General features: G+C 37.8%; 1 protein-coding gene across 1 annotated transcript; it reads right to left on the bottom strand.

The window, feature by feature from the left end:
- Positions 1-936: 936 nt before the first annotated feature.
- Positions 937-25804, bottom strand: capgb (capping protein (actin filament), gelsolin-like b). The gene is made up of 9 exons (XM_052102866.1): positions 25554-25804; positions 15958-16151; positions 10775-10929; positions 4332-4493; positions 4103-4252; positions 2793-2879; positions 2429-2561; positions 2146-2237; positions 937-1395 (listed from the first exon to the last, which is right to left on the bottom strand). The coding sequence occupies exons 2-9, from the start codon at positions 16148-16150 to the stop codon at positions 1330-1332; spliced, it is 1038 nt and encodes a 345-aa protein (XP_051958826.1). The 5' UTR covers position 16151; positions 25554-25804; the 3' UTR covers positions 937-1329.

The following is a 25804-nucleotide window of genomic DNA, read 5'->3' as shown; positions in this document are numbered from 1 at the left end:
AAACATAACATTTTTTCCACACCGACATATTATTGTGCTATAATCTACCTCAGATAAACCCGCCCCTAAATGGCATGTAAAAACAAGAAGAATTGTGATTTGTGGTCCCTTGCAAGTGGGTGGTTCTTGGTCAGAAGAAGCTACAATGTGGATCAGACCATTTACCCGTTATTCAAAGGTCTGGCTATAAGTTCACCTACTTAATATTGAAACCATGCTATAAACTATATTATTTGTCCTTCAAACTAAAGTTCAGATTAAAATGAATTACGGTGCAAGTGTACTTAGAAGAATTGGTGCTGTTTTAAAGGCATATGGTGGTCACACCAAATTGTAATTATTATAAATTCTTTTATGTTTATTGCACTTTATTAATCTTAATTAATAAATAAAAAATATCCATGGCATTATTTTTGAAAACATCCACACTGTACAACATTTACACAGTACTGTGTGCTGTATAACAAACAAGTGTCAAACAAAAATTATCATTTGGATAATGCTTTAATAATAAAATACTCATAAATGTGGTGGTTTGCATGTTTTGATGTCATAAAGTAGGCCATGTGTGTATTAGCCAGTGTTTTAAGGCTCACTGAAACTCTAAACAATCACTAATTTTATTTATATGTTGTTTGACTCTCATGACAAGGTATGAGTTTATATGAGCTTATGTAAACCACGTTAACAGCCCTGATAGTTTATCAATAATAGTGAACTATGACCCAAAACTGCCATTAGGTTACATCACATCTTTTCTTTCTGTCTAAAGGAGGATTTCAGGGCATTAACATAAAACTGTGTGTTTGAGTATGTGAAAGAGAAATCATCCCACTAATGTGTTTGCTCTGTTGTTGCATTTGCATTTTTATTGCCATGCTGCAGTTACAATCACAAAATGAGTAAAAAAAACAAAACAGCAACAACAAGCACAAGGGTTTCTGAAATGGCGTTTTGGCTTGAGAAATTGTTAGAAAAATATTACGTAAGTAGGAGTGGCATCTACTCATTAATGTTGCAACATAGACTTGACTTTCTCAATTTAAAAAAAATGAGAACAAAATTAAAAGCTCTTTAAAATCTTTATTCATTAATATAAACACCTTTTTAAAAGCCATAAAAATGTGCTAGCAGACCAATCCCAAAGCCCAAATCCTCTCTCATTCTTACTGCAACCCTCCATGAATTAAATGCTGGTCTTGTTTAATAAAATTGCACATATCTATATCATGTATTGTCTCTGTGACCTTATTTGATAAAAAACAGTCTCTCTTTGATAACTGTTAGTGAGCAGTTTGTTTCTATGATCATTTAGTGCAGTGAAGCGGTTTAATTCCAGTTTTGGAAAAACTGTTTGAAGATGACAGTCTCTCGGCCCTGAGGTAAAATCTCCACCTATAATACATTCAAAAAAAAAACAAACACTTATAGATTGTTTCAGATGGCATGGCATTCATCTACATATATGAGGGGACCTATCATAAACTACATAGAAGTATTTTAGAGTAATGCGTCAAAAGACCAGAACAAACACAATGTACATGTATATACAATGGATATTTTGATGAATTAATTAAAATGCTGAAATTGTCTTATCATATCACTCTCATCAGAAATAGACTTTTACTGTATCAGCGTTCCCATTCTTTTAAAGGCACAATTTTACAGGACATTTTATGTGTCCAACAATTCAAATATATAAGCAAAAACACATGTGTCCATTTAATTTGAGCTTTTATTTTGCCGTTTCTGTGTGTATTCCAAGACGTTTTGCATTTTACAGCTAATGCCATTTTATAACTAGATTCCGTGATTCTGAGCACAGCAGAATCAGAAAACTGCAGAAAACTGCATTACAAAATTCCAGGTTTTTCAGGTTTTCCAGGACACGTGGGAGCCCTGTGTATATGCATGTAACTTTAAAGTTAAAGTGCAATTTCTGCGCAACTAGCTTCACCAAACAGATTTACAATCTGTTTGTTTGAGCAGCCTGACTGGGCCAGACAAAACAACATTGGCTCAACCAATGGCATGAGTTTGGGGTGGGTCTACCATTTTGGTGCAGAAATTACACACTTCACCTTTAATATTAAACAATTCCATATGACATGATCCAAGGAATCAAGTAGGTCTGCAAGCACAAACCTGTGTTTTCATCTTAGGGTAATTCATTTGGTGGATGAAGTCATCTGCCATCTTCAGCGCGGCCCTCTTCTCTTCTGCATTGGCTCCACTCCCTGCCAGTCACAGAAATAATTATATTTCACTTCAGATTTATTTTAAATTTTGGGGGAAAAAACACATACTTTCATGAAATTGCAATTATATATAGAAGTAATTAGTTTACCAGACACATGTTAGTAAATGCAAAATAAACTATTTTAGCTGCCTTCTAAATGATCATGACACGAATACACATTTTTCGTACCTTTCCAAACAAAGATTTTTCCATTGGCCCCATTGTCCAGGATAAAGCAGTCATCACGTACCAGCAAGTCCTTGGCGAATGGACTTTTCTCTGACACCTTTGTCAACTTCATTGACCCTGTTGCATCTGAAACCTATAAAATGAATTTACACTTTCTTCAAATTGAATGAATATGGCATAAAAAGCATGGTTGTTAGACTTTTTAAGGATTTTGGATTAAAATATGTGTACCAATCAGAAATTATATTTATGGATGAGATTCCAGATGGATAAGATTTATCCTAACATCTCTTAAATTGTCTATTTCTATTGTTTAGGTTAACAAAAACAAGCCTAACACATAATTCTGAGATTTTTGTGGTACCTTGTAGAGGGAGGCAGAGTTTGATACATCTGCTTGGCTGTCTTCCTCTGGTGTGCTTTCTTTCAGCTGTGGCATTGGACCAAGAACCTGTTCGTAAATTTTAACAGAAGGCAGAAAGAAAGAGTGCAACTTAGTCGCAGCACCCTTAATGACAGGAAGACTATAAATGTGTGAAAAAGGATGCTTTGTTTTTAAATGGCATATTTTAATGCAAAATGTTTAACCGCCAGCGACCCCACATACATATGTGTGGACGTTGTATTTTGGCTTCCCTATACACAACGCATCATTTAAATGAATTTGAATGGACTGATCTCAGTTTAGAAGACTCTGGACTGTCAGTAAACTTGGTCATGTGCCAAAACAACATGGCTCCGATCACAGCAGAGGAGAAATGCCAACAAATCTACATCTGGTAAGAAACCTCATTATGTTTTTACATTGAAACCTGTTTGAGTCTCTAGTTTCATCCAATATGCCTTTTTAAAAATGTACACTACGCTGCTTAACACAATGTACACTAATGTGTACTTTAGCACATTATTCCTTAGAAATCCTATATTTACTCTGGATTATCACATTGAGAATCAATGGGTTCATCCAAAAGCTGAAAAATGTTGCTTTCAGAGGCTTTATATGCTGTTAGGGGGAATATTAGGTGCCTTTTGAACTGTTCTGAGACCAGTGCAGACAGACAGCACACAGGTTAAGGCATTCAATAAATACAGAACAAGGGGACAAGGATGCATACTATTGCTCTCTATGCAGCTACTGTAAGTGCATTCACACCTATAATCCGACCTTAAATCTGACCAACACAGTGGTTGAGTGGTAGTACTGATGCCTCACAGCAAGGTGGTCACCAGTTTGAGTCCCAGCTCAACCTGGGACTTTCTGTGTGGGGTTTACATGTTCTCCCTGTGTTCAAAAGTCCAAAGAAGTGTGTTTGTCTTTGTGATTCCCTGCCTTTGGCCAGAGACAGCTGGGATAGGCTCCAGCACTACCCGCGACCCTATATAGGATCAGCGGCTGTGAAAAATGGATGGATGGATGGATGTCTGTAACATCTCAATAATATAAATAGCCAACACTCCTGGAAACATAATAAACAATCTGATTTCAAACTAAATACATTTCACAACTTAGATCACATTTTTAAGATTTTTTTTCCATGTTTATTTGGTCCTACAAGTTACAAATCAAAAAGTGAAATGGAAAATGCACACAGTCACGCACGGGTCTCAGGAGGTTTATGCAAAGAGACAGGAGCAGGGTAAATCTAAATCACAGAAGGGCAAATCCGTCGCTACCTGTAGCATCTCTTGTGTCTCCTCTCCTTCGTTGATGTTAGTGATTTGGGCTTTGCCGTGTCTCTCTGTGTCCCTGATCAGAGCGGCGATCTCCCTCACCTTCTGCTTTTCAAAGATGTTTGCCTGTGAGCCTATCCACGACACAATCATCTGGAGAATAAGAAGTTCATGAACATATAGTACACACAAGTTCTATAAGATCAAGACAGACAGGGACGAACACACACACCTTTCCCAGGTCGAGTATGAAACAGTCCCCTTTGTTAAAGCTCTCCCAGCTCAGAACTACTTCCTTGGCTCTAATGTTCCGTTTTCCTTTAATTTGGTATAACCTCTGAATGGGATCAGATCCAGACTGTGGTCTTCTAAACCCAGACTCCACACCTCCCTCCTGTGAGAAGAAATGGCAGAGCTTGATTATACACTCTTTGTAAAAATGAACTATTACATTGCAAGATTTGAAATCAACTTTTATATGCATTGTGTATGTAAAATAATGTAAAAGTTGCTTTTAATGGGATAGGTCACCCAAAAAAAGAAAAAAATGTACTCACCCTCACTATTTACATAACATCTCAGCTTTGTAGGTCCATACAAAGCAAATGAATGGTGGCCAGATCTTTGAAGCAAAAACAAATCACATAAAGGCAGCATAAAAGTAATCCATAAGACTAATATATGTCTTCTGAAGCAATGCAGTCATGTTGGATGAGAAACAGATCAATATTTAAATCCTTTTTACTATAACTCTCCACTTTCACTTTCAGAATGTGAAAGTGAAAGTGGAGATTTATAGTAAATAATGACTTTCTGTTTCTCACCCACACCTATCATATCACTCCTAAAGACATAGATTTATCCACTGAAGTCATATGGATTACTTTTACGCTGCCTTTTCTTTTTTTTTGCTTGAAAGGTCTAGTCACCATTCATTTGTATTGTATGGAGATATTCTTCTAAATATCTTTGTTTATGTTCAGCAGAAGAAAGTCATACATACATACATATATATATATATATATATATATATATATATATATATATATATATATATATATATATATATATATATATATATGCATATATATATATATCTTACGACATTCCAGAATTGGAGGATATTTTCTGTTCCACCCATGAAATTTCAAATAATCCATGCACAAAATATAAAAATGTACACTTGTTGTGTAAATTATACTTTTCCTGGGACAAAATGTAAAAACATTTTTAGAAAACGTTTTTCCAAAATATTTTATAAAATACCAAATAGCTCTCCAGGACCACCTAAAATAGTATTTTTCTCTTGTCCCACCTTCTTGATGACCAAATTTCATGTCAAATATAACTGTTAAAATATGTTTTAAATCAACTTTTTTTGGTATAATTTTGTTGATATATGTGTCTTGTAATTGTTAAAACTATTTGTTTAATTGTCAACAAATTTCAAATAATAGTAATTATGCACTGAACTTTTGTCCCACAACATGCGCGCAACCCTGTTACCGAAACCCATTTAGCCTAGCACAGGAAGAGAAAATAAAATCACATAACACAGAGAAGATTGCAGCATCCATCCATCCATTAACCAACACCATGGATAGACCCAAGGTAAGTACTCTCCTCTATTGTTCATATTTTTCCAATCTTTTCAGCCTTGTTTGAGTGTGTCACTCAAACCAATACTGTTACTCATATTATCATAATAAGACAAATTAATTTAAAAGTTTTCTTTATTTATTTTTATAACTATGTTTGTCCTCGGCATTGACAGAAATATTACATTCCACAGCTAGCTAGCTAATCTTGAGAAATAGCTAACATTAGCATTGATTTGCAACCCTGTTTCCATAATTAGAGTAACAGAGTTGCACTACAGTAGCAGGGTTGAATCTTATTCAGTTTACTCAGAAGGAAAAATCTATTATCTATAGTAAAATTAAATGAGTGTTTAATTTAGCATAATCTACATGTTTTAAATATATTATCATCTTTATATATGTCTTTTTGTTTTCTTTTATTATTGCCTGGTAGGCTCAAATTTGTAAGGTCTCATTAATTACTTGGATGTGAATAATAACTCAAAATGAACTCAACTGGGTGTAAATCATGCTCAGAACATTTTCAATAGATTGAAACACATTTACAATTGTTTAATTTCTCCCAGAGGAGAAAATGGAGAATGGCTCATAAGAGGAGTAATGCCAGGAAAAAGATACTTGAAGGATTGAACACCCCTCCAGTCAGCCCTGAATCACTAGTTAGACCAAAAACTACATTCAGGCCAGGATCCCCAGTCAGCTCTCAACCTGGGACTTCAAGGTCAGGACAGAAGTTTAGGTTATTGAGCAATGCAAGTTAGTGTCAGCACAGATCACAAAGTACAGATTTCTCATAATTGCTTTGGTGCAAATCTATACGGTAAAAGGTCCAAAAATCAATAATGAAAGTGTTTATATAGTTACAGTTAATGGATGGCAATGTGTGAAGGTGAAATTGTTAAGTGACTATATATTTATGTTAACATGTTTCTTTTAGGCAACGTGAACTTGGGAGAAGAAAAAGGAGGTCTGCCAAAGCAAAATTACACAGGGAGTTGCATAAACTACAGGATCATTTGAAAAAAGTTGAACAGCGAGCAGAAAAATACAGAACGTGTCTCCAAAGATTGAAAAAGAACCATCCAAGATCCAAAGTCAACAAGTTGCTTCGTGAAATCTCTGGATTTTCCCTAAGGAGAATGCTATTGTTCCATACAGCAGTAGCTGAGGAAGTATGTACCAAATATGCACATTCAAAGAGAGAGAGACTGACAGTCATTGCAGGAATAGTCACCAGCAAAATCCTAAAGAAGTACAGGCTGCAGAGATTAGCAGAGGAGGTTTTGGGATTTACTGCTAAATGAAAATGTCTGCAGATACCAGAGGAAGAAACATGAGGGGGTTGCTGCCAGGCTGAGATCAACAGTGAGATTGTTCTTTTTACGTGACGATGTTAGCAGGATCACAACTGGAAAAAAGCCAACATTGAGAAAAGACAAGAAGAAAATGCAGAAAAGATTACTGGTGGATTCAATGAAGAAACTCCATTTGAAGTTCCTGGCTGAGCAGATCAGCCTCCGTCTATCATATTCACTGTTCTGCACACTTCGCCCCTACTGGGTTGTTCTTCCAACACTGGCAGATCGTGAAACATGCATGTGCAAACAACATGAAAATCTGGGATTTATTGCCAAATGCACATCATAGACACATCCAATTTGGAGTGCCTGACGCAAGCCATCACGTGTGACACCACAAGCATGCAGTGTATGTTTGGGGAATGTGAGGAATGCAGGAATAATATCTATACCCTCACAAGCCACTACAGAGTTACAGATCACATCTCCTACCTTCAGTGGACCACTGTGGACAAAAAGCACAAAAATGATCCTGGAACAGCCTCAAAGATCACTGTGAAAAAAGAATTGGAATGCTCCCAAGAAGAGCTAGTGGAAACGTTTGCCATTTTGCTCCAGTAGTTCAGGCGCCATCTCTATAACATCAGGCAGCAATATGCTTTCTCCCGGGCCCTGAAGCTAAACCTCCAAGCAAATTAATGTGCAGTCCATATTGATTTCTCAGAGAACTATGGCTGCAAGTACAGCACAGAAATGCAAACTGCCCATTTTGGTGCATCACACCAACAGGCCACTTTGCACACTGGGGTTTACATTATCGGCATCCAGACTGAAGGGACCACCTGCCATATGGCAACACCTGGAGCCCATTCTGAGGGAAATCAGAGAGAGATGCCCAGATGTAACAACCATCCATTTTTTTTTTAGCGATGGTCCCTGTACACAGTACAAACAGTGTGGTCATTTCTACCTCTTTTGTAGTGAAATTTTCAAGAAGGGGTTTACAAGAGGAACCTGGAACTACTTTGAAGCCAGCCATGGCAAAGGTGCCCCAAATGGTGTGGGTGGCACACTGAAGAGGGCTGACAGACTTGTCAGCCAAGGAGTGGATATCCCCACAGCATTGTCCCTGTACCAAGCTCAGAGTGAGGGACAATCAAAGGTGAAATTGTTCTACATTGAGGAGCAAGATGTGGAGGATGCAGTGAAAGAAATGCCAGCTGACATTCCAACCGTACTATCCGCAATGAGGCTCCACCAGGTGGTCACTCGACGTCAGCTGCATGTGCTCTGCAACAGGGAATCTGGAGTGTTTCAGCTTTAATCCTAGAGATGACAACACAGAAGACCCCATACACAATACACCAGAAGAAGTGCAGTGGCACAGTCCAGAGGCTGTTGGGAAATGGTGTGCCCTGGTGTACAACCATACCATCTACCCAGGGATCATCCAGGAGATGTATGCACAGAATGGGGAGAAATCGTTTTTTTCTGGCCGATGAGGGATGATCTCCATTGGTATCCCTTCAAGGATATGCCGACCCTCATTCCTCCCCCAGAGAATGTAACCTCACGCCACATGACCATTGCAAGAGAGGTGTGGGATACTCTGGCCAGCCACGGAAATGAAATCTGAACATTATGACATCAGTTTTCAAATATGTTGATCAGTACATTTTGACATGCTTATTCGTTTTAATGCCAGGTTGTTGGGTGGGTTGAAATGGTTGTTAACATTCTTACTCATCCTGTTTATCCTTCTTTAAAAATATTAAATATTATTAAACAACATCCCTGTGGTCCTGAGTATGTATTTGTCATATTTATGCAATGATCTACAATCAAAAGTAATGTATCTGTTCAACCCTGTTACTTTTGTGCAACCCTGTTACTCTAATTTAAACCCTGTTACCATATCATTTTTATTAAAATGATCTTAAATGGGTTTTTTAGCTCACAAAGGTTTAGCCTATTGCCATTATAAAACTTTGAATGATTATATACATAATGTAATTGAGCAAATATTTCAAAATAAATACTGAATTTAGTAAAAATAATTGAAAAGTTGGGCAAGATAGATTTCAAAAGTTGCTTAAATTGATATAAGCCAAGTCTTATCAGAAATTAAATGAGTAAAGACATCTTGAGATCCCTTAGATCACATTTGCACTCCTTCGAGTGTTTTGAACGCAAGAACGAAACGCATGTTTGTGTTGTTCTGCCTACTGAAGTGTTTTCTTCTCTGTATAAACTGCACATTGCTCATACAGATGAAATTTCACTTTCTGCCCTCTGGAGTAAACAGGTGGTACTACAAGCTTGCATTTCTCATGGCATATTATGGTCCGTGGGCATGCGATTAATTGCTCATATATATATATATATATATATATATATATATATATATATATATATATATATATATAATTTTCAATATTTAAAGATAACTATGTATAATTATATATTGATATAAATATGTATAATCATTATATATTGAGTTATTGTTATATGAGGGGCTTTCTCAGCAAATATTTGTATATGCGATTAATCACGATTAATTAATCGGGACACCATGTAATTAATTTGATTAAAAAATTGTATCGATTGACAGCCCTAAAAATAACTATTGCCTATTTAAAATATGCTCATAGATGACAATTGTGCAGGGAAAGAGAGTGTAAACTCTACCCATCACATGACTGCAGCCATCTGCTTGGAGAAATAAGTTATTAATTACAGATTGAGCAGGGCCATTCACAATCCACCTCTAATAAGAGAAAACCGTAACGTAAAGACCAAAATAACCACAAAAAGAAGTGAGATGAATGAAGTGAAATGAATAGACTACACCACATATTTGTTTTATCTGGTGCTTAGTCACTGTCCTTATACTAATAAAAATACAAGCAGTAATTATTGAGCAAGTTTTAACGTTGTGTAAAGGTCCCAGTAATTATGCATGCATCATTGCTGTAATGATATCAATTTTAATGTATATGAAGTCAAAGGATGCATACACCGATAGCCACAACATTAAAACCACCTGCCTAATATTGTCTCAGCATCTCAGAATAGCCTTCTGAGATGATATTCTTCTCACCACAATTGTACAGAGCGATTATCTGAGTTAGCGTAGACTTTGTCAGTTCAAACCAGTCTGGCTATTCTCTGTTGACCCCTCTCATTAACAAGGCATTTCCATCCAAAGAACTGCTGCTCACTGGATGTTTTTTGTTTTTACCACCATTCAGAGTAAATTCTAGAGACCAGCAGTTACAGAAATACTCAAACCAGCCCATCTGGCACCAGAATCATCCATGCGATTATCTAATCAGCCAATCATATGGAAGCAGTGCAGTGCATAAAATCATCACTCAGTGATTAGAACAGTGGTATGATTGTTTGTGCCAGATGGGCTGGTTTAAGTATTTCTGTAACTGCTGATCTCCTGGGATTTTCACACACAACTAGAATTTACTCAGAATGGTGCCAAAAACAAAAAACATAAAGTGAGCAGCAGTTCTGCAGATAGAAATGCCTTGTTGATGAGACAAAGAATGGTCAGACTTGTTCAAACTGACAAAGTCTACGGTAACTCATTTTACCATTCTGTACAATTGTGGTGAGAAGAAAAGCATCTCAGAATGCTATTTTGATATGCAGGTTGGCGCTGTTTTGGCACCACGAGGGGGACCTAGGCAATATTAGGCAAGTGGTTTTAATATTGTGGCTGATCTATGTATATGACTGCATGATTACATTGTCTCACATCTCACCTTGTAGCTGACCCCACGAGGGAAAAGTTTCATGAATTCTGGAGACTCATAGCCCTGAACCTGCCTGTGTTGGACCGGATCTCCACCCAGGAAGTTATCCAACTGTGTAGCCAACATGGCACAAGCTACCTGCTCATCACGAGATGATTTCTCTCCTGAAATGAAAAGAGAGAGAGGGAGAGAGATATATATAATAAAAATAAAAAATGAATCCCCTTTTCTCCCAATTTGGAATGAATTCCCACTACTTAGTGGGTCCTCATGGTGGCGCGGTTACTCACCTCAATCTGGGTGGCGGAGGACAAGTCTCAGTAGCCTCCACTTCCGTGGTTCGCTGTGCAAAACACCGTGGACACTCACAGCATGTGGAGGCTCATGCTACTCTCCGCGAACTACGCACAACATACCACGTGCCCCATTCAGAGCAAGAACCCCTAATTGCGACCACGAGGAGGTTACCCCATGTGACTCTACCTCTCTAGCAACTGGCCAATTTGGTTGCTTAGGAGACCTGGCTGGAGTCACTCAGCACACCCTGGTTTCGAACTCGCGACTCCAGGGGTGGTAGTCAGCGTCAGTTCTCGCTGAGCTACCCAGGCCCAGAGAGAGATATAATTAATATAAACACATTTAATAATTTTTCAATTTATTGTTTATTTATAATGTCCATTCCAATTACATTTGAGAAAATTGAAAAGAGAATGCAATTAGGAAGCAATTAAATCTTTAATTGGCAGTAAACATTGTAAACATGTTTGCAGTAAACATTTCAACCCACTCAAAATAAAAACCTTATTTTGCTTACATTTAATTTTTGGTAAAGTTTGATAAGTTCATTGCAATTATTCGACTATGCGATTTATCTACTGATGAATAAAAGAAAGCTAATAAATCCATTAACAACAAAACTGTAAAAAAACTAAATAGTTTAAAACAAAGATGTTGTTTCAACATAGTGATAAAAACTTGCACAGAGAACACTGAGCATGTTAACACTTGTGAAAGTTTGCACAATTCTGCCCAGTGTGACATGCCACAAAGGGCAAAGCCACTTCCTTTGTTTGCTGCATTAGACATCGAGCAAGAGTTTTCTGGTCTAGGTAAACCAAAGTTCAGCTGTTTGACCTGAATGCAAAGCAGTTTATGGCACAGAACCAAAAAACACATTACTTAGTCCACCATCTCCTTTTTAAGGCATAAGGGCACTTTATAATATTGGCAAGGAAGTAACTTCAATGTCGGTTATTGCTCTGACCTAATTTCATGAAGCCCATTAAAATAAAGTCCATTGTTATAAAGCCTGAACATACAGCTGCCCCTTTAAGATGTCAAATGTGTTTTTCAGATGTTCAGTATAGTCTATGCAGTGTAACTGTAGTGGATTATGAATGAATGATATAAGGGTTTGGAGTGGGGTTAGAGACAGAGCACAGAGGGCAGGGAAGGGTTTCTGAGACCAATGTATCAGAGAAATGAATAGATGGGGGGATGGGGGGTGTGGATCAGGCATGGTTAATGAGAGAGCATGGGAGAGGATTGTGCTGACAACCAGCTTAGTGTTACCTAAAGCACCGGATACACAATAAGACAATGTGCCCAACTGCCGGCCTGCTGAATCTTTAATAAGCTATAAAAATACCCGCCCTTCTCTTTTTCCTCTGGGACTATTCCTTCTTTATCCCTCTCATCTCTTTCAGCCCTTATTTTTCATCATTCTCTGCACTCACTCATGGGTCAGGCCTGCTCAACTGTCTGATCAAGCGTATCATTTAACTCAACAGGCTAATGTCTCAGTTTCAGATCCTATAAACCGCTCCATCATCGCATTTGACTGACACCAAATGATGGGTCAGGACAGTGGTGTAGCTTCACTCCGTTCTTTACAGACCACATTAAATGGCTTGTTTTCTTGCTATTTCCTATTGAAAGAGTACATTTTTTTGGGACAGGATCCCTTTAAAACAAAATCCAATAAGCATTTGTTTATATCACAGCCATGAACAATGATTTGCTAATTGCTATTGCTAGTAGGTAGCATGTGGATTTATGTGTAGGGGACATTAATTTCTTCAAGAGTGAAATGGACAAAATTTTGTTTAAGATTCTTTTGTTTGTGCTGTGGCTGCAGCCTCCTCTATCTCCCGGAGTTCCTGGTCGGTGTACTCCGGTTCAAACAAACAGGGCTGGGCAAAAAACTCAATCTCCTCTTCTCTTTTATCGAAATCCTCCAACATTTTTCTTTAAAGATCCTCGTTGTTGTCTTCTAATTTGTGACCGGCGTTTTATTTTGCTCTATCCTCTGCACTTCTGAGTTTGTCACTTCTCACTGGAGCTTATGCTTACACCTGTGTCATAAGCCGGAACTCGACTCTCTCGTGAACTCGTGGGCGGTTGTTACCAGAAGCCAGTGAATATAGTTTATAAAGTTATAAATATGGATATTTTTCTTACAAAAACACATTGCTTCACTTCAGAAGGCCTTTATTAACCCCCTGAAGCCGTATGGATTACTTTTTTGATGGAAATCTAAGGTACCATTCACTCCCATTATAGAGCATGGAATAGCCAGGATATTTTTTAATATAACTTCGATTGTGTTTGGCTGAAATAAGAAAGTCATATACACCTAGGATGGCTTGAGGGTGAGTAAATTATGGGATCATTTTTGGGTGAACTAACCCTTTAAGTAAAACAATATGTTTTATGGGTGTCTTTAGCCACTGCAACAGGGGGCTTTTTTTTACCTCAAATACTGTCCTTTCAATTATTGGACAGTTATAAATGTAGGGATTCTCATTAGCTACATACATTTGCAACATTTAAAAAATTATTATTTATTATATAAAATTACTTCAAAATCAAATTGTACACAAATATTTAGCAGTGTATAGTGAAAAACAGGCATTAAAGAATGTGCTGTGTTTTTGTTGCTGTTTAGTGTTTTGGGGAAAAATAAAATCAAAAGTGCCTTTTACTCTGATGGGCCTTTAGCCCCATCTTACCCTACCAGTCTTTTTCTTGTTGTCTTGTGTTGTTAGAATGTCTAATATTATGCTTCCTTCTATCGGAATAATCCCATGTCACCAGGGACTAAAAATTAAATGATTTTAATTTCGGATCGTTCTGAGCAAAAACTGTATTTTTTCATTACGGTTCAGATGTTCCACAGCTTCTTCCAAATGGTAACTGGTTAGAACCAAATAAAAGAATGGTTAATAACGTGTGACGAGGAGGTGGGCGTGGCCGGGCCGTGAGGTCACCTAATCAGCAGGGAGGGAGATAAATATGAGCCGGGATTGCCAGTTCGAGGGAGATATCCACAGCCGCTGTGTGTGTGTGTGTGTGTGTGACTATGTGTTTTATGTTATGTTCTAGTTCTTTTATGTGATTAAAGTTATGTTGACTATTCTGCCGGTTCCCGCCACCTCCTTGCCCATATTTACCCATTATAAAGTTATTTTTAAAATGATAATACTCTGCACTAATGTAGCAGGTGTACATTGAGAAATGTATATTTGGTGATTCCACTTGCCATGAACATATTTGGAGTTCCACTCTCTGGACCTACTGTAGCATTTGGGCATTTTTTTGGTATTTTGACCTACACATTTTGCTTCTTCCCAGTTGGTGTGAGTTTTCTCAGCGGTAAGTCATGAGGGTTTAAGTAGCATTTTAGTTGGCTTACATATTTTGTGTAACTGATGATTTTGCCCTAGAGTTTAGTGTATTTATGATTCAAAGTTGTATTGTGAGGTGCACATATGCATTGTAAAATTTTCTCCTTTTTATTAATCAGGTTTTAACTTGATTTATGTTATCCCTTCTCAAGGTCGTGCATTGCTGCTGCACGCTGATTATTTGCTGCAAGAGTCCTCAAAAATATGCTTTTTGTTTATCCAGGTTCAATAAACGAGAGTTTATTCACAACACAATGCAGATTTGACACTGCTACACTAAGGGGTGGGTGAAATACCAATTGCAGTGTTGCAAGATCTCGCAAGAGAAACACGTAAGTGAAAATAATCTATTAGATTTGTTCCTGTGTGGTGGATTTATTAGCATAGAAATTATAATATGCATACACTCAATTAACAGTTAAGTATAAATTGAATAACAGATCTGCTTCTCAGTCAAAACCCAGCAGCATCCAATCATTAATGCATAATTTCTAACAATAATTCAGTGAAGACTGAAGAATGAAGGCTTTACAATGCCTGAAATGGCCCAATTTATTTTTAAAATTGATTGATTTCATACAAAGGTGTACACTTCAGTCTTCAAAGACAAAGTACAACTGGCTATAACAAGGACAGAAAGAGATGTGGAAGGCCAGATGTACAACTAAACAAGAGGAAAAGTACATCAGAGACTCTAGTTTGAGAAATAATTGCCTCACATGTCCTCAGCTGACAGCTTCATTAAATTCTACCCGCTCAACACCAGTTTCATGTACAACAGTAAAGAGAAGACCCAGGGGTGCAGGCCTTAAGGGAAGAATTGCAAAGAAAACACCACTTTTGAAACAGAAAACTAAAGGTTAGAGTGGGCAAAGAAAGTCAGACATTGGACAACAGATAATTGGAAAAGAGTGTTATGGATCTTAACTCCTTTGAGCTTTTGTGGGATCAGCTAAACTGTAAGGTGTGAGAAGTGCCCGACAAGACAGCCACATCTATGACAAGTGCTACAGGAAGCGTGAGGTGAAATGTCACCCTAGTATCTGGACAAACTGACAGCTAGAATGCCAAGAATCTGCAAAGCTGTCATTGCTGCACGTGGAGAATTCTTTGATGAGAACTCTTTGAAGTAGTTTAAGAAGTTCTGAATTTTATTTTATTAATGTTATTGATGTCCTGACTATACATTGTGATCAGTTGAATGCCACTTTGGTGAATAAAAGTGCCAATTTATTTCCATAAGAGCAAAATCTGTACATTATTCCAAACTTTTGGCTGCCAGTGTGTATTATTTACAGCTGCCAGACTTCTAAATCCAGGGATTATGGTTTAGTAAATTTTCCAGTCGATCCACACTTCAGAATCTCGCCGGAAATAGTAAGTCATCAGGGTATGAGGCGCCTTCATATGCAAATCACTGCCTGACTGAATGGGCACTGAGGTATCAAGGCCACTGTTCTAACTTTCAAACACATCCAATTAGCAAATTAATAGCTATCATCTCACCAATCCACATGTGGAGGTCAGCTCCCTGGTCGCCCCGGTTATCCAGCACAAGGTAGGAGTCACCGTTGAAGAAAGCCCCCAGCTCAGCAGAGTCCAAGGGAACAGCCTTCATCTTCTCCACTCGCCAACACCTCAGCCCTGGCTGCCTCGCCTCTTCCTTAAACTGTCCTGGAGCGGCCTGAAATGGGAGCATTCTGCAGAGAGACATACAAAGTGGTGAGGAGGAATAACTTAATTTAGTCATTAAGACTTAATAAAGACTTGAATACTAGAGTAAAAAAAAAACATTAACTACTCTTTCTATTCATTGTAATGTGTATAATGAAAGCAGTTGCTTGTGACTTTGTGTTTCTACCAAGATTTGACAAGTTTCGGTTAGCGTATCCCAACCTTAATTCAGGAATAACCCAGCTTTGCAATATGTCTGACTAAACAGACAAACCCTGTTCAGGTTCATGGAAAACTCTACTAATGATCTGGGCCTCGTTTCCCAAAAGCATCATAAGCCTAAGTAGATCATAGAATCCAACTTACAACTCATCTTAGTTTTGCAGCCCATTTCCCAAAAGCATCGTAAATGAAGGAGTTCTTGACAATGCTCGTAGATTAATGAGTGATTTGGAGTAATTGTACAGCACTAAGAGCATCGTAAGCACATAGACTTATGCAGACATGTTTGTTTGTTTGTTTGTATACTTTATTGTCCTTTTTCAGGAAAATTGTCTTGGACTCAAAGCTGCATTAATACACAACATACATACAACAAATGGACTCAAGGCTGCATAATATATACATATAACAAAATGCACACACAACTATAGACCTATATTACTGCATCTTGCTATTAAATTGATAGAGGAATAAAGGATTTTTTATAACGGTTACTCTTACACAGTGGGACTCTATACCGTCTCCCTGAACATCCACAGGACAATCCCGAATTTACACTTCAGCTACACTTTATGCTGAGACTTTTATAGTCTAACTGGATGATTAGATTAATTAGTAAGCATATAAAGTTATTCGTGTGGACTAGTTGGACAAGTTGGTAACAACAAATATGTGGCATGATTGATGCAGACAACCATATAAATTAATATTAGAAAGAGAAGAAAAAAGTTGCTGCCATGCAAGAAAATCATCCGAATATTTTTGCTCATCATCCTACGTTTACATTTATTCATTTTGCAGATGGGTTTGTCCTCATCTCCTCCTCCTTTCTGACACCAAAGGCTCTCTAGCCAGCACTACAAGTTGTGTAGCACCGCACATGCAGCATTACTGTCAACGTTATCACTTTTGGGAGTAAAGAGCAGGCCTCCTCTTTATTGGTGAATGTCCCTTAACCACATCTTCCAAACGCCTACATTTTTGCACTCCGCTATAACACCGAATAATATAATATAAAGCTTCTCTTATCCTGAAAGCTTTAATATCGATAGGAATTTGTGAAAACTACATATTACAAATGCACACCTGATTATGGAAGCAGATTGTGTAAAAGATCGTTCTGCACAAAATGATTGTAAAAACAATATGTAAATATGCAGATAATTGGTCAAATATTTAAGAAAACAAATATATATTTTTAGCTAGGTAAATTACAAATTGTAAAGTTATGCACAATATAATAAAGTTGCAATGACTGTAAACACTCGTAAACTTGCTCGTAGCAAAAAAAACCTTAAGATCTAAGATAAATCGTTATTGGGAAACAGACCCTGATTAGTTGAATCAGGTGTGTCAGATAAAGAGGGAGACACCTAAAGGTAAAGGGTTGGGAATCACATGTTTAGGTCATCTTGGAGGTTAGTCATAGACATGCACAAACCCACATAGATATAGATATACAGATATAAATATAGAAAGCACACACACAAACATTTCATGCTGCTGTTTTTTTTTTTTTTTTTTTTTTTTTTTTGTGACAGCTTGATGTATGCAATGTTATCTGTTATGTAATATAAACTTATTTAAAATCAGTTTTTGGAGCAGTCTTTGTATCATTGTATCCGCACTGTTAGGGTGCATCACATTTCGCTCCCTATGTGAATTGTGAATAAGGATATCGTGAACACAAATTTGGGCACTGGCAATGGTGTTCTTTCACTAAACATTGGGACACTTCTGAGTCAATCACCTGCAACATATTTATTTCACTGTACATCTTGCCATTGCAAGTGAATTTTCATATTTGGGTGAACTATTCCTTTAAAGTGAAAATTAGGCTTTGACTTCATAACTTTACACTTGCACTCATCTTCTAATGACTTGAGAGATTTCATAAGACAGTGAGCAACGATGCTCCCTGGTTTTTACAATTTATTCTGGGAATTTTTAGGGAGTGAACGATTTTGCGAATGGGAAAGCCCTAGAAATAACTGACTCGCTGGTCAGTGCTATGACTACCTAACTAGGGAGCTGATATAGACACATCCTTAGTGTATTGTCCACAACATTATTGCTGAAATAATGAAAACCAAAACCTTGCAGCATGCTTTATCTAAAACTGTACTAGACCTTTGCCTTCTGGGCCAATGGCTGCTCTACTGCTCTTACTAATTTGTCAACAGAGCTATCAGTTAAAGACAACTGTTATCTGATTGATTCTTTAACCTGTCAGTACATAAGCATGGCCTGGAAATGTGGACCAGATGTCTTTTTGGAAGCAGTTGTGTGTGACAGCAGTTGTATTGTCCTGTGTTCTACCAACACTCAGGACAATATCGGTGAAGACCAGAGGTTGTGGAACAGCACAATATTACTTATCTTATTTCTCAACCACTAGTATAATGGATGTGAATAGTAAGTTTGCTAAGCATCTTTTCATCCAATGTTTTCATTTGTATAAAAAAAAAAAATGTAATCATTCATTGGTAAAATTTGATAGGATAGGTATGCTCAAGTTGACATAGTTGACTGGTATACATGGATTTACAATATATAAATATTGCATTACTAACAAATTTCACATGGTACAAATGAGGGCAGTCATGAACCTATCAGTCTAATTGGCTGTTCTTGTAATGGACTGACATTCAGAGGAACAGACAGAGCAGCGTCGAGCTCTAGAACAGAGCAGAATTAATTCACTCTTCTGTAAAGAATAGGCCTCAGAGCTGCATGCAGCGTTGCCAGAAAAACAAGCAACTAGGTCTGACAAAACTAGCCCAAATTAAGCATGTTGCAGTGTATATTCAATAATTCTATCCTTTCACAAAATAATTAAAATGTTCAACATGATTACACAGAAAGTCAGCACATTGTTTACAAATGTTCCAGGACCCTGACATCAGTCACACTATGCGTTACTGACCAAGCAACAACTTCCATCAGATATTTTTGCATCAGTTCAAGAGGGTTTACATTCTCCTGTGATGTGACTGATAGCGCGTTACATCAGCAATGTGGGAAGCTAAAACTAAAAAGTGATCATGTTCACAAAAACAGTGATGAGCACATTCAGAGGTTCCATTTTCAGTCAAAGACTACATTTTTACTGCACTGATGGTTAGGTTTAGGGTTGGGGTTTGGGAGTAACACATCATAAGAAAGTGTTTCACCGCTGTTCAAATGCATTTAGATCGCATAATTTAGATGGATAAATGTTTTCCAACTGAAAGGATTAAATATTAAATGAAACAAATGACAATCAAATGCAAAGTAATCTCTTCAGTAATCAAAATACTTTCGAATGTAACTAATTACCAATTATTTTAATTGTAACTGTAGTGGAATACACTACAATATAGACTTATTTTAAATACGTAATCCAGTTACATGTATTACTCCCCAACACTGTCCTTAGTTTCAAAAACACTTCCCTCTTCAGTCACTGGGGCAGTGCTTCTAATTTCGGCATCACAGACTGAGTTTAGTTCAAGAAAACTCAAACTACTGTTTCTGAATTTAATGTGTGCAGTGTTTTACTTATACAGCTAAGCCATCTAAATCAATGAATAAATCTCTCTTGCGCACACATACATAACTATAAGGAAAGAAAAGCACATAATTGAGGAAGAGGCTGGGAAAGGCATAAACAAGAACGAAAGGGCAAGCAAACAACGGTGATTAATAATGAGATATATAGTGACTATATACAGAAGGTGGGGATATTTAACAACAGTCACATATTAGTGGTTGGTCATTCTCTGTTGTGCTAGTCAAGCCCAATAACACGCAAACCACAACTGCCCATATTTATAAGTGACTCACTTTTGATAAGCAGTCATGGCTACACTGGGTGCATGCTATTTTATGTCTCTCTAAGGCATGCCATACAAGAGGCAAACAAGCCCTCACATAATTCACAAAGTAAATAATGGATCCAATTTTATCTTCTATGCCCAGGTAGTTAATGATATGAAAACATCTGAAACAACAAGTTTGTAATAGGTAAATTACACTTCTGCTTCCTCTTTTATCTATCCATGTTGGAAACGTGGATAGATCCTGGAAACGTGAGTTCGAATCTGGGGCTTACTGAATGACTCCAGCCAGGTCTCCTAAGCAACCAAATTGCCCCGGTTGCTAGGGAGGGTAGAGTCACATGGGGTCACCTCCTCGTGGTCGCTATAATGTGGTACTCGCTCTTGGTGGGGCATGTGGTGAGTTGTGCTTGGGTAACGTGCTCAACAAGCCATGTGATAAGATGTGCATTTTGACAGTCTCAGATGCAGAGACAGCTAAGATTTGTCCCTTGCCACCCGGAATTGAGGCAAGTCATTTCGCCACCATGGAAATAACAGCCCGATTGGAAAACTTGAAAAAGCCTTTACATACCCGAGGATGAGAACTTCACAGCTCTTCCTCAGTGTGTCTGTCTGATTTCAACATGCAGGTGACAAGATGACAAGCACACAAATCTGAAGCTGAACTAACACAGGTACTCAACTAAAAACAGCCAATAATGTTGCTCGAAATGTTGCGTTTGTGCTTAGATTAAATCTTAACTGCATCTGGGAGAAAAAGCATGCCGGTTTTGTTTGCGCTTTCTTTGTCTTAATGACTTTTTTGCAGTTTATTAACGTTCAGTAACACTGATATAGTGAATGATGCATGCCCATACGAAATCATACATGCTCAACGAAAGAATTAATGGACGCACACCTCAAAAACAGCTGTGTTAAATTGACAACGGAAGTAGCACCCATATTTCTCGCTAAGCATCACGGGACGTAGGAAAAAGGTGTTTTCAAACTGTGGTCCGGGGACCCCCAGGGGTATATATATATATATATATATATTCTCTTGAGGGTTATACATTAAACAGTACTCAATTATTGGGTAAAAAAAAGATGCACTGTCAACATACTAAAAAGTAGGTGAAATATTTTCCAGATAATTAGGGATTAGGGGTATGAACAGTTTTGGCCTACATGATACCGATATTAACAAAAAAACTATACACTGATACCATTAATAGGACACTTTATCAACTTATTTAGTCATCAAATCACTGTTTTGCTTGGTAATTGTGTTTTAAAAATGCTTTAAAAAGCTAAAATATTATTCATTTTATTATTCTAATAGATTATTTCCATTAAACATGGACTGGATTTGTTAAACACATAACAAGCCACAATTTTAAGAGCCACAATACAAGATTAAAAAAATGTATGCAAATTATAACAATGATCTTTTTATGATTTAATCGTGCAGCTCTGCACAACTGTAGTAATTATGCAAGGTAACAACAAAAAAAAACTATAAAAGTTACAATATATTTACTTATTTAACTCTTAAGCTCATTTACATTTGAATTCACGCTTTTGCATGCTAACTAAAGTCATTGTCGAACCTTACCTATGTATTAGCGGTATCTCCACAAAGCTATGGCAACTTGGTGGGCAAATCCATAAAAAATTATCTTACTGACCATACCAACTTTAGCTCTAATACACAGATAATTTCAAGCTTTCACAAGAAATTAAAAGTTTACATACCTAACTATGCTTCCACGGGTTGGACACCGAGTTTTTGAAGGCTGCAATATGGTTCGTTTTAGGCAAACAAAGCAAACATTTAAAACTAAACAAATCTTTGACATTTTCAGAAAACTGGAACATATTTTCTAAGTATGGCCATGTGGAACCGCCGTCTTCCATTTTGCCAACTGATCAGCTTTCAAAAAATGCTGGGTAATCATTGAACTTCACGACACGTGACCCTACAAGAGTGATTATTGATAGGATGTCTGTCACCGGCAAAAATACAATCACGTTTTAGAGAAGAAACAAATTAATCCACTGATTTTCAAAGCTGCTACATAGTAACAACTTTCTACTCGAGGCCCTTTATTGAAATGTAGTGGAGTGAAAAGTTTGATATTTGTCTTTCAAATGTAGTGAAGTTAAAGTCACAAGTTTCCAGAAAAAATAATACTCAAGTAAAGTACAGTTACACAAAAAGTGTACTTAGGTACAGTACTCAAGTAAATGTATTTCATTACTGTCCACCTCTGCAAGTTACAGTATACTGTATGCATGCTCCATGTTATGAACTATCAATGACACGTCATTATTCTAAAACCTCTTTTTCACGCTGCCCCACCTTGTTAAATGCTTTCACAACATCCTTACACTGAAGCAACAGTTTAACAACAGACTTTATTCCAGTTTGTCAAGTAAGCAAAAATAAAAGTATCACAATTTAAGCTAAAGCACAGACATTTAAACAGGAGCACTGTGTCCATAAAGCAACTACAGTGAGTCATGAAGAACTGCAGAAAACATGCAAGTTGCCACTTCCTGTGAACCGCAGGGTTTTGATCAGTTAAACACCTTAAAAGTGAAACTGCTAACACAATGCAGCATTTATCAGTTATGTTACAATGGTACACCTATTTACTATAACAATTACAGACCTTACTCTATTTTCCCTTTTGTGGACAAAGTGAATGTAATGAACTCTAATTTTCATTGCATATTTTAATTTCTGCCCCACTAGTCACCAAACAGAATTGCAAAAATAACATAGAGCCCAATACAAACCTCACACCATTAGTGTTTCATTGTCATTCAAAATCCCATTGTTTGGAAAAAAAATAGTATCTAATATTGAACAGCATACATTTTGAGAAACACTCATAGTGAGGTTGACATAAATATAAATATAAAGAAATGTTTCTGATTCCTCTTTTCAGAACAAAAGGCAATGATGAATATACATTACAGGATAGTAGAGGGTGGGCCAATGAACTTAATGTGAAGACAGTAATGTGATGACAACAGAATATTTAAGCTCACAGCTTTACTTGAAATGTAAAGAGAGTGAAAAGTACTCAAAGCTAACAAACACAGTTGTCCACTTAACTGCAAAACCCCTTCGGCCAGCTCCGGCATGCTTTCTAAGTCCGGCTCCATTCTGCCTATTCCACAGTGTTTGTATATGTGTGTGTGTGTGTGTATTCACCTGGCCTGGTTAGCTTATATGTGGCCAGTAACTGGACACGGGGGAATAATCCGAGCAGCCCTGCCGAGGACACCCCGCAGCGAGGAGAGTCGGGTTGCCTGACAAACGCTAAACTCTAGCGTCTAACACTAGCGTGATAATTACTGCAATTGATGGAACATTACCATCCATCTTTCCTCTACTCATCAGAGAGAGTTGATGGAGGAAACAAGGCACAACATGGCTTTAGTTACTTTGGCAAAAAGTAACAATCTCCAAAATGTCTGACAATACAGTTGGTTTTTTATTTATTTTTGGCATTTAATTTTTTTTGCAGCTTATCCTGAACTGACTCACCTCACAATACTAATTGTATTCAACATGCCTCATCCAACTGATGATTAGCTAAAATTCTATACTTTTAACATAAATATACAAGATCTGCCCCTCGCACAGAGCTTGGACGTGTGGCTCTCACTTCCCAACCCGTTGCGCTGGTTGGCCAGGACCATCCGACTTGGCTACGTGATTCAGTTCGCCAGGCCCCCGCCCCCTTTTGCCGGCTTCCGCTTTACCTTGGTGCACGACAAAGACCCCAACACCCTGCGTGCTGAGATTGCGACCCTTTTACTCAAAGATGCGATAGAGCCTTTCCCTCCAGCCGAGATGAAGAAGGGTTTGTACAGCCCTTACTTCATCATACCCAAGAAAGGCGGTGGCTTACGACCGATCTTGGACTTGTGAGTTTTCAACCAGGCCTTACACAAACTCCTGTTCAAAATGCTCACGCAAAGACACGTTCTAACTTGCGTCCAGCATCAAGATTGGTTCGCAGCGGTAGACCTGAAGGACGAATACATCCACGTCTCTATCTTGCCTCGATACCGACCCTTCCTACAGTTCGCGTTCAACAGCCAGGCATATCAGTACAAAGTCCTCCCCTTCAGCAAGTCCCTCGCATCTTCAAAAAGGTTGCAGAGTCAGCCCTTGCCCTGCTAAGGGAAGTGGGCATTCGCATACTCAATTACCTCGACGACAGGCTCATCCTAGCCCACTCAGGCACAGCAGTCCCTCTAAAACAATTCCAGAGGCTCCTGGGGCATATGGCATCCTCCACGGTGGTTGCGCCACTGGGGTTGATGCATATGAGACTGCTTCAGCACTGGCTTCAGACTCGAGTCTGGCGCCGCGGCACATACCATGTGTTTATCACCCCTGCCTGCTGCCAGACTTTCAACCCCTGGACAGACTTCTGTTTTCTGTGGACAGGAGTCCCCATACAGCAGGTGTCCCGATGCATTCTGGTCACCACAGATGCCTCCAAACAGGGTAGGGTTGGCACATCAACTGCCTAGAGTTGCTGGCCGTAATCCTTGCCCTGCTGAGGTTTCTCATCAACTCTACTCACACTACATTTGGGAAGTAACAGTACCTCTACTTGAGTATGATTTTTCAGTACTGTTTCTACCCCGTATAACAGTTATAACAATCTCATGTTGGGTAAGTTACTTAAAAATAATAATCCACTACAAATGACCACATGATTATTTATCTAAAATTGTAATCAGATTACTTTAGTAATTACATAAACAATGTCTAAAGAAAAGAAGAATGTTATATCAAAACAAGAATTTGGCTAATGTACGTACAGCACATTGGAACAGCAGAATAGAGATAAACTGGATGATAAAGGAAGAACTATGATTTGTAATGATAGAGAAATAAAATTAAAAGATAAATTGCAATAAAGAAAGGTAGAGCCACAAAACAATAAAATTTATTGATTGTGATGTGCTGGCAATTTTTGTCATGGGTTACACCAGAGAATGTGCAAGTGTGGTGGCATGATGTCAGTCACATGACTAGTTTAAAGAATATAAAAGGCAAAATATGCAATTTCTGAATCACATGTCATTATCCAGTCCATATCCAGTATTTACCATCTTTAGAATTTGAAAGGTAAATAAGTAACATTTTGAAACTCACTTTTTAAAGTTATGAAAGCAAACTATTGTTTGCACATATATCAAATGAAATAAGCTAGATGTGAATCTAAGGTGTGTCTCTCCTACTGCCTAAATTCTCTCTGTTTTGCACCAAGAATGAACGAATTTGACACAATGACAAAGCAACCATAAAAGAGGGTCTGTTTTGAGGATCATGTGTGAATTTCTGAGATTGTTTACAGATGTTTTAATGCTTACCTTGATGTAGTAAGTCAGAGGACCCTGCAGAGTAAGAAAGGAAGAGATTTTGTGGAGGAGTCGTGTAATTTACAAAATCACTTCCTGCATCAGTTTCCAGTTCTGGCCCAGCCCCCTTGAATATACACCCCCACTCAAACAAATAGATCTGTGGAAAATTTCAAACAAAAGAGTATGAAAGAGTGAAATTCACAGATGTGTATCAAGTTCAACAAACAATTTGCTTGCTTTGAATACATTTGACTAGAGTG

This window comes from Xyrauchen texanus, chromosome 33 (genome assembly GCF_025860055.1).
Source record: "Xyrauchen texanus isolate HMW12.3.18 chromosome 33, RBS_HiC_50CHRs, whole genome shotgun sequence".
Classification (NCBI taxonomy): Eukaryota; Metazoa; Chordata; class Actinopteri; order Cypriniformes; family Catostomidae; genus Xyrauchen; species Xyrauchen texanus.
This window is presented reverse-complemented; position numbering and strand designations above follow the sequence as displayed.